Genomic DNA, 9,795 nt, shown 5'->3' on the forward strand with positions numbered 1-9,795 from the left:
TTTAGAAGCTTCCTGATTCCTAAATCAAAGAGGATTACTACATAGCTCGTCAAACATAACTTCGCATAGACAAGAAAACATTAATTGGCGTACTTACGGAAACTACTTAAAGAATCCGTGAAATCGTGTGCACGTCTTCGCTGATTGCTCATATTTGGATTCCTGAGAGAGGATTCTGTCTTATAACGATAATACTGTGAAGAGTAATTTGTTCAAGAAAGTCAGATTCGCGAAAATGTGACACCACTAACTGACTAACGGGCGAACTGAGGCGAACCAAGGCGAACTGATTCCAGAATTCCAGACGCCGGTAACTGCATGGGTAACTGAACCTCTGTTTTGAACAATCAGATATACCAACGTATCGATCACGTGATAACATAATTAATAACTACGAAGACAGAGAGAAGCCTGAGAGAGGCCGCTGGTGTAAAACACGGCCTTCATCTTTCTTTTCTCTTTTGTCGCTATAAATGCTACGAACAAAAATATATTCTAAAAAAAACCGAACTAAATTAATTGTCGAGTTGCTCTTTCTTTACAATCTTTACAAAATAATATTGAAAATTATGCACGTGTTTTTCGTAATAGCACTTTTTACACTCAAAAGTGTCGTGTAACCTTTTCGTTCTTATCGTAAGGTTGGTATCATTGGTCGCGTTCAGCAGACCAAGCCGCTCAGTAGGCGGTCGAACGTGATTGGCTCTTACTTTTAGAACCGACCAATCAACGCAGAGTGTTGATAAGACGGACTCAACAGTTGTAAAACAGTTGTGTCTGCTGAACGCGGCCATGCCGGCCATTGTTTACGCACGCCAATTGATGGTGTATTTAGGTTATGGTCCCTGGAAATAATTTCGGGCATGTAATCGTCCGGTCGACAGATTTTTCTTGCACCCGCTCACGATTTGACAGAAATGAGTCATCAGGTTCGAATCGCGCCCTAAAGGCACGTGGAATATGATGAATGAGCATTTCGGTTTGTAGGAGATTCAGGTACGGACTCCGAACCTCCGTTTGCTCCGATGAATCCAGATCAACAGGTAGCGAATACCGGTTCCCGACCGCCTACCGTGTACGATCAGAAGTATATGGATTTCGTGGAAAACGTGTTGAAGGAAGCAGCCAGCGATTTTGAGAAGGAGAAAAAATGTACGTGGTCCGTTACACTGGCTACTTGGTACAACTGTGTTTTCTCCCTACTTTTTCAATCTATAAACAAGAGTACATGCACAAGCTCCGAACTTGCTATGTAAAGACGAGAAAGAGAAATATAGAAAGAGATTAAGATTAAATAGAAAAAACTTATATTAAATAAACTTTCTTTATTTTTCACGTTTTTTTTCACTTTATTTTAAAGATTTCCTCCGATTATGACCATTTAAAATAAAAATATTAATTTTTTTAATTAAATTGTCTCTGAACAGTTGTCGACAATACCGAGAATGTTGAAAAGTGTAGTTGATGATATATAAATATTCTTTGGTCTAGTACATTTTAAACTAACAAATTATAATTTGCTAAGTATAAGTATTCGTATCTGGTGGTAAAATGAGAATTACTTTCAGTCTCTGATCAGAATCTACTGAAACTGTACAAGATATTTGATGGAACGTTTGAAAGAGCCTTAGATTTATATGAAAAACAACGAGTGACACAAATTTCCACGTCTGACACAATTATAACGGAGCCATGCAAGAATGCTAACACAGCCAGCTGGTTAATGCAAGTTAAAGGGCATTCTGGAGCATTATACACGCTTTTTCCAGAAATAAATTATTGTACTTGCGCTGCCTTCAGGTATAACGCCCCTGCACGAATAAATTATTTACTCAAAAGATAGCATGATTATATTTTCTAAAATTTTACTAATAATTTTAATAATATCTTGCAACGTTACAGACATCAGGTTCTAACAGATCGGTCTGCTTTCACTTGTAAACACGTTTTGGCAGCTTGGCTAGTCAGTGTTGACAAAGAGAAGTTGTTGCACCAACAATTAACGCAGAAACAGTTCAACAGTTTACTGTTATATCAGGGTTCAAACAAACGTGATGCTCTCTAACGTGGAAGACTATGCGTTGGTTGCAAAAGTGGGATTGTCGAATCTAAAGATTGTAACACAATTATTGAAAGCTATCAACTTTAAGGAGGTACTTGGGATCTGCTTATATTAGAATGTACATATCTGTTTTTTTTCTTCTTGTAATTATGAGAAACGTATGATATTATTTAGACAGCTACTTGCCTCGGCAGTGAAAACGGATTAAAAATCACAGTCGAAGACGCGAAATGTATGCAAGCCAGTGCATACATCCCATCTACAGTTTTCGATGAATTTGAATTGAAAGAGGATGTGACATTCTCATTGAGTTTAAACATATTGGTGGAGTGTCTTTGTATGTTCTGGCCTACTTCGCAAGAGGATTCCGTCAACGTGCAAATATTTTACAAAGTAAACTTGACATTTCAGTAAAATCAAGATAATGTTCGTCTATTTTAGATAAATTTAGGTCCCAAAACAAAAAGATTCGATATATAAATTTTTAGATTTTATTTTCTGAGTTATATTAAATTAAGGAAAATATTTTAAACACTGCATGCTACTGTTTAATGTTAAGGCAATATCATATCGTTATCCGTTATAGGGCACAGGCTATCCTGTAAGCGTTATCATTGAAGAAGACGGTGTCATAACAGACTGTTCGTTAAAAACTTTGGAAGTAGACGCATTGTTAGACTTTCATCTTGAGGCAGAAAACGTTGTAAATAAAGTAGTATTACGAACAGAATTATTGAAGGATGTCATGGCCGAGTTAGATCCAACTAGCGAACTAGTCGAGGTATAATGAGCGATTTCAATTCGAGCTTTAAGATAGAGATTTGCATTCGGCAGTCAGACTCTTCTTTGAAATACAACGTTTACATTCTAGTTGCGTTTATCGCCGGAAGAACCCTACTTCAGAATTAGCACGGAAGGTCTAGGTGGCATTTGTCATATCGACTTGCCGCGCGATAGCGATTTAATAGACACTTTTCAGTGTACATCGACGGCAACATCCAATTTCAAATTAGCGCATATTAAACCGGCGATGAAAGCGTTATCATGCGCTAACAAGGTTTCGTTAAGAACCAATAACGCCGGCCTGTTGTGTTTTCAATATATGATTAAAACCGAAAATGGGCACACCTGTTATATGGAATATTACGTAAGGCTTTTCATAATAAATTGTACAATTGAATCGTTAATTTGGAACTAATTAGTTTTTATAAAATGTATTTTGTATAATTAATTATACTTTATGATACAATATCGGGCACACGATATTTTAAGAATTTGTATATTTCATTTACAGATTTCTCCATTAATAGATATGGATGTTTGCTGAAATAGCCATGAACGGTTAAACAGTGTGATGATACGGACGTATCAAATCAGAAATAAAATATGTCCAGCTGCCCACGTATGTGTATAAATCTATGTATAAAAATTAGTTTAACAAACACCTAAATATATCTTTATATATTTAATAAATTCATACTTAGTTTTCATGTTAAACAATTTTTATTCAATAAACACCTAAACATATTTGTACATATTTTTACTGACGCTTTCTTTCATTTCTTTTACATGTCTTTGTGACGCTTTTTAAATAGTGAGAGAATTTTATCTCATTACACACATATCGTTTACAAAAAAAAATTAGAAGTTAGGAATCGGGAAACTTTTAATAAAAACACATATATTTCCATTAATCATTATTATTCGTAGAAAAAAGCAAACATTCATAAAATAGGTGATACAGCGACTGCTGTATGTGGAACATAATTAGCTGACGGTATTACATATTTCATTACGTAATCCGCGAGATATGAATAGAAATATCTGTATATGAATCTGTGCACAACAGATGACTACTTTATACTTCGGTTCTCATACGATACATTTTACGAACGCATGCATATCAAATATACGAATTTTAATTTCGTAGAAAACATATGTACGGTAATTTTTGTAAAATTACACTTCAACGTAAATGATATTTAGTTTATACATATATATATAATATAATCTGACGCTATATATCAGCATATATCTCATACATTGGAAGTAATGCAAATTCCACTTCCCGGCGTCCCCCAACACTCGAGGAAGGCCTAGAGGGGTTTTAGCCGGTAAGAATCCGGCATACCCCTCCGTCCTTCCCCGAGAGTCGAGAGGACTTATGAAGGTTCTCCCGTTAACAAAAAAAAGCATATATCTCATTCACGTTCAAGCGAAATTTCGATAATTTACAAGTCGTTGGAATGCTTCTAGGAGCACCTTGTGCACGTCTTCAGCTTTGGTACTGAACTCTTATTCCTGAACCTTGTATACCCTCGTGCAGACTATGTCATCGACCTTCATAATCTGCAACAGAAATAGCACGATACCAGTTTAATATTTGATAGCGCGATAGACCTCGCCGTAACAGTAATCTCTCGGAATTAATAATAGCGGGTTTCTATAAGTACGAGAGAGAGAAAGAGTGCGGGAATTATTCCTGCGCCGGTGTCTCACGGTATTAACACGTATCGCCAGACGGATCAATGGATCTTTATTGGCACCGTTTCGGAGCTCGGTGCTGTAGAATTGTACGTGTCACGAACAGGAGGAGCGCACGCGATAATTGGCCGGACATTTGACGAATCATTATAACATTAACCGCTCGTGCAACGATCCCTCGGCGCGACGTTCCTCCACGTAGCTTTTATACTTTAATCGGGCAACTCCTGTGCCCGCATCAGGCCAGACGAATCAAAGTTCAAGTGTTTAGAGAGGAAGGATGCGTGTATGTACGCACGCACGAGTGACAAATGCATCTTCTAGCACGATTAACCACGTCATTCCTATAACTCATGTTCTGTTACATATCGTTCGAGTTCGCAGGCTGGATGAAGCATTTAAAGCGATAGACGTCACGCGAACATAATAATGAAAATCGCTCGGTTTAAAGAAGAAATATACAACCATGAGAACAATTCTTCTCAGGATTTATCAATTTAGTTAATCTTCCAGCGATTAAAGTATATGTAATGTTTAAAGCGTACCGTTGTAAATTGCGCATCGTGTGTATTTAATGTTAATGATGTTTCTATTCGTTCTTAAGAAATGCAGACACAAGATTGCTAGTCGGACGCAAGTTTATTATATAAGACATGTCTATAGAAACACGAGATATTTCTCGCTAGTGTTTACCTAACTGAAGGGCAGCGTAGCGTTACCTTGCTACTAACTTTTAATCGTATGTTAATAATAAATGGTCACATAGCTTGACCGTTAAGGCTTGTTATCGATTTGCGGATAAAGTATTACAAAATCGAGATTAATTTAAATATCAGCAATATTACGAGTCGCTCAAGTTATTCATTAAAAAGCCGCTAAATTTTTAGTTCGCTCCAAGCAACGTAATATTTATATAAATCGTAGAAATCTCTTATTTTAATCATCTTTATCGCGCGCGACTATACGAGCAAATTAATTCTTCTAAGAATCTTATAAAAACGTGCTTACCGCCTTCATCTCTGTGGGACTGAATTCCCTCTCGATCGTGGTGTCCTTCTCGCCTTTTTGCACCTGCACAAGTTTGTTACCGTCCAGAGTACAGACGCTCTTCACCTTCCTGCCGTCCACGGTCTCCTCGTCGAACTCCTCACCAAGCTTGAACTTTATCTCGGTGTTTTTGAAGGGGCTGGTCGTTTTCAGCGTATACAATCCGTCTTTCTCCGTTAGTTCGACGACGGGGCTGACGGTGCTGCCCATTTTACGGGTCACCATACCCACGCCTGAAAGAAAGCGCAAGCTGTTTTAAAAATCGCGCTACGCTTCTTTTCAGCTCCTCTGAAATTCTAATCTCGCCCAGATGGCAAAACGTGAATGTGGAAAATTATGAAAACATGTTTCTGAAAACAATTTACGTATTGTTGCCACAAACATTACGTAAACACGAATCATAGCTCCGTCTAGGATTTATACTTATGGTGCTTTTACAGCAAAGATGTAAATTGTTTCCATCAATAATGAACTGTACATCAATGGAACTTCCGGAAGTAAACTATTGCTAAAAAATGTAACGATTATGGAATTAAAAAAACCGTTACTTGAAACAAATTCAGTACTATTGCTGAGTACTCACAAACGCAGCTTTACATGTAACATTTGCGCAAAATACATTTCATTAATCTGACAGGCGTTTTGCTATCTGGGCGGATATATTTATATCACGCAGAGATGGCTCATTTCCTCGCGTTTATTAATTGCCATTGAAACATTCATGGTTCGAAATCTAATTGCTAGTTATCCTTGAAAGAGAAACGTTACCCGGAACTCTATTCATTTGCTTACAAGTTCGTAAGTTGCTACTTAAATTCGGTGACGGAATACAAACACGAGTATCCTAAGTAAAGAGGAATATAAAATTACGCTTCTCGGGTAATTAGCGAGAAGCGTCCACTGTGATGTTTTAAATTATCAGGCTCGATTAAGATAATTTCGAAATCACATATCTATCGAAGTCCCACTCGAAGTTAAATGCGAAATGAATATTTTATCTGCCGGCACTTCTGAAACTCGTCTCTCGGGAAGCACTTGGTCTCCTATCGGTACGATCCGAAGCCCATCGACATTCAGAAAAAAATCAATCCCTGGTCAAAAGATGGATTGATCCATATGCGAGAAAAAATATATACACATATGTTCCGGTGAAGCCGGATCTATTGATCAGGAATCGATTTTCTCTGATGAAAAAAGATTTATGCGTCTTCGTCTCACCTAAAGCTTTCATGTACTCGTCGAACTTTTCGCTCGATTGGAGCTTGTAACGCTTGCCCAGGAGACCGGTTAGTATTTCCGACGACATCGTTCGATCTATCACCGACAACTGCGGGAACGGGACTGACTAGCGACCCGACCGGTTTGCATGCCTTATGCTCGCTTCGGCCATTGATTAGACTTTATATCGTATATAGGTAGGACGAGTTTATCGTCATACAGCGGAACTCGGTTCCGCGTTGAAAACAGTGACGAGAGAAGTAAACTTTGAAGTTTGACCCACCCGTTCGTGCTATTTATAGACACCGCGAATTATCATCCGAAATGACATCACATTAGCGTATATATGAATTACGGCCGCCCCGATGATATTCTCTCATTGTCAGTGGAGATTCTCAAGGTAAAAATCTTCTTTTTGCAGCAAGATATTTTTTTTAAATTATATAAAATAGGACAGGACTTTTGTATTAAAGCCGATCCAGCTGACATTTTCGCAAGTAATGATTTGCATCAATCGAAAAATACACATTTATCGCGAAATGTCAGAGTCTATTCGTCATCTTGGATGATCAATTACAACGTTTATTTGAATAACAAATTAATCACGTTTTTTTTTAGGAGACCAATTGTCTGCTCTCTGCAAGGGCGGAGGAAGTAATTATCTTAGCCCGGTTTAAACCGATTCAATTAAAGGTTTCATGATTCGCGATCGCGCTTGACGACGAACGTGGAAAACGTTCCTTCAAGTGACCTCGAAAGAAAAAAAAAGTGAAGATACTCTTATCTCGCCGCCGTGGATGATAACGAAATTACAGGTTTGCGTTTGAGTCATGCAAGTGTTGCTTATCGATCTCACCCGCGCCACCTCGGCTTCTCGGAAAAAGTGCCGAACGCCATCACAACATTCCACCGACGTAACCGGCAACGCGTCGGAAGACGATGCGTCTAGACTTGCTCTCTTATTTAATTTCCGGCGAACTGTTCTCCCGAAGATTACCGTAACGACGTCGAGCGGGGGAGTGGGAAACGTTGATCCGTCCGTCAACGGTTCTGCCTGCCTGCACCGACTTGCCTCGTGCCGACGTACAATTTGCGATTCTACCTCCCAGTAAACCCCGAGCACCAGTTACGTCACATTTATGTTATCATTTCTCACTCACCATATAAATGCAATATAATACACATGTTGTGTTGCATTTACAATTTTCAGTGAGAAATTATTACATAGATGTAATGCAATTGATGCTTGGTGTTTACTGCAATGGGCTTGTCCCAAGCCTTATAACACTTGAACTTTTGGAGACTTTGACATCGAGTAAGAATTCTTGAGCAAACCCATGGACCCGAGCTCAATATACTATACAGACACTCTCGCACATGTCATATATACACCCATACATACACATTTTTGTAAATAATAGCAATAACTACTTGAGGAAAAGAAGAAGCAAAATACAACCTGATTTAAATAACAGACTCCTAATGTCGACTTATTTGATAAATAAAACAGTATAGCGAAAGCTTCTTTCTTATTTATATCTCGTAATTAAAAAATAATTAATAGATTAGCATCTGCGGATAAAATTAAAATAGTAGAGCAAAAGAGAAACATAGAGATTATATGCGTCGTTATCTAGTTCTTCAGTTTATCTGAAGTTAATAAACATCAGATAAGCGGATAAAATTATCAGTCTCGATGAAACCATTAACAGAGTTTTCCTTTCCTCTCAATATTAATTGGAAAAAAAAACCAAGTGTTTGTGTCCAAAGGTGTTTCTGCTTCCAGGAACGGAATCTATACGCGATTTCTGTTATTTACAAAAGGATAACACATGGTAGACTCGCTAATTTTATATCGGCACGAATGCTGAACGCGCGCTCGCGTGATTCGACTGATAATTACGGGATTTTTTTCAATTTATTAATTCCGTTGATGAATTAATTCAAGTGTTGAATTAGACCGCAATCAGGCAGACCGCGGCACACGGTCGGAATTAAGATCCAGGTCAGGTCGTTGGACGGAGGCGAGGAGGCGTATATAATTTAACGTATTAAAATTGATTAATGTCCCGGGCCTCATTGATATCTCGCTAATGCACAAACGAGTTTAGCAGCTAATTAACCAATTAGACGTACGAAAGTGTTCGGTAGGCGGAAGTTACCTACATCGAATTTACGTTTATACTTTCAGGCGATTGTTCACAAATTGAGTAACGAAACTATACAGGTCGCTGAATTATACAAATCTCTCTTGATCATCTGTCAAAATCGGTGTTATTTTCTCCCTCTCTCTCTCTCGTCGGTACTATTTCTATTCTTTGAAGCGCCCCCCTCCCCTCTCTGAAATTCCGTGAATGAAGTTGTTAGTGTCTTCGAGGACTTCTCTCATGTTTACCCCGCAACTTTTCACGTGCACTTTCCACATATTAGTCACGGGCGGGGTGTTTGTTCACGGTTCGTACACGCACATGAAATTGCCGATGGTGCCGGCTCGCCACGCGAGCGGAACGCGCAAACGAAGCTAACGACAGATCTCATTACGATAATAATACAGCTTGCTGTAATATGTGTAATCGTTTGCTGCTATGCTGCTACTGTAAGAGAGCAATTTACGTTGCGCAGCGCCGTATACGTATACGTTGCCCGAGGATTCCTTTTGCGTTTTACGATATGTCATTGTTTTACTACACAAAACTCTTAATGGTTTTCTCACTTATATTTATAGTTATTTTTCCTAAAATTTGTAACGGTAGGTTTGGAGATTCCTCAGAGATTTATGTTGCTAATTGAGATTATCCAAAGCGATTTAGGCAATTTATGACTTCCCAGGAAAAGATTCTCCATATATAATTACATTAAAAATACGTTCATGTTTTTTCTTGTATATGTGATTCTTGTATAAGTATTTCTTTATTTGTCTTATACATACAAACAGAGATTATTCAAGAGAAAAAAAATATATAGACATGTCGGACATATCTTAT

General features: G+C 38.1%; 3 protein-coding genes across 8 annotated transcripts in view; 1 reads left to right on the forward strand and 2 right to left on the reverse strand.

The window, feature by feature from the left end:
- The window catches only part of LOC112452160, a 7,932-nt gene extending 7,641 nt beyond the window's left edge, over window positions 1–291 (reverse strand). For all 5 annotated transcript variants that reach the window (XM_025012243.1, XM_025012242.1, XM_025012241.1 and 2 more), the window contains exon 1: window positions 98–291. In XM_025012243.1, the coding sequence (XP_024868011.1) occupies window positions 98–152 (55 nt within the window). In that variant the 5' untranslated portion in view covers window positions 153–291. The remainder of the gene's footprint in view (window positions 1–97) is intronic.
- A 542-nt stretch (window positions 292–833) lies between these two features.
- On the forward strand, window positions 834–3,555 carry LOC112452147 (cell cycle checkpoint protein RAD1-like). Its single transcript, XM_025012220.1, has 8 exons — window positions 834–929; window positions 988–1,152; window positions 1,569–1,800; window positions 2,039–2,153; window positions 2,237–2,455; window positions 2,649–2,843; window positions 2,934–3,209; window positions 3,357–3,555. The coding sequence occupies exons 1-8, from the start codon at window positions 839–841 to the stop codon at window positions 3,387–3,389; spliced, it is 1,326 nt and encodes a 441-aa protein (XP_024867988.1). The 5' UTR covers window positions 834–838; the 3' UTR covers window positions 3,390–3,555.
- A 191-nt stretch (window positions 3,556–3,746) lies between these two features.
- Window positions 3,747–9,795, reverse strand: part of LOC112452146 (fatty acid-binding protein, muscle) — a 7,182-nt gene continuing 1,133 nt past the window's right edge. The window contains exons 1-3 of one of the 2 annotated variants that reach the window (XM_025012217.1): window positions 6,812–6,964; window positions 5,555–5,826; window positions 3,747–4,411 (exon numbers count right to left, since the gene is read on the reverse strand). In XM_025012217.1, the coding sequence (XP_024867985.1) occupies window positions 4,358–4,411; window positions 5,555–5,826; window positions 6,812–6,899 (414 nt within the window). In that variant the 5' untranslated portion in view covers window positions 6,900–6,964 and the 3' untranslated portion in view covers window positions 3,747–4,357. Of the gene's footprint in view, window positions 4,412–5,554; window positions 5,827–6,811; window positions 6,965–9,795 lie in introns of those variants that run through there. The other variant, XM_025012218.1, reaches the window with a different exon arrangement.

This window comes from Temnothorax curvispinosus, unplaced genomic scaffold (genome assembly GCF_003070985.1).
Source record: "Temnothorax curvispinosus isolate PA1 unplaced genomic scaffold, ASM307098v1 QBEX01002996.1, whole genome shotgun sequence".
Lineage (NCBI taxonomy): Eukaryota > Metazoa > Arthropoda > Insecta > Hymenoptera > Formicidae > Temnothorax > Temnothorax curvispinosus.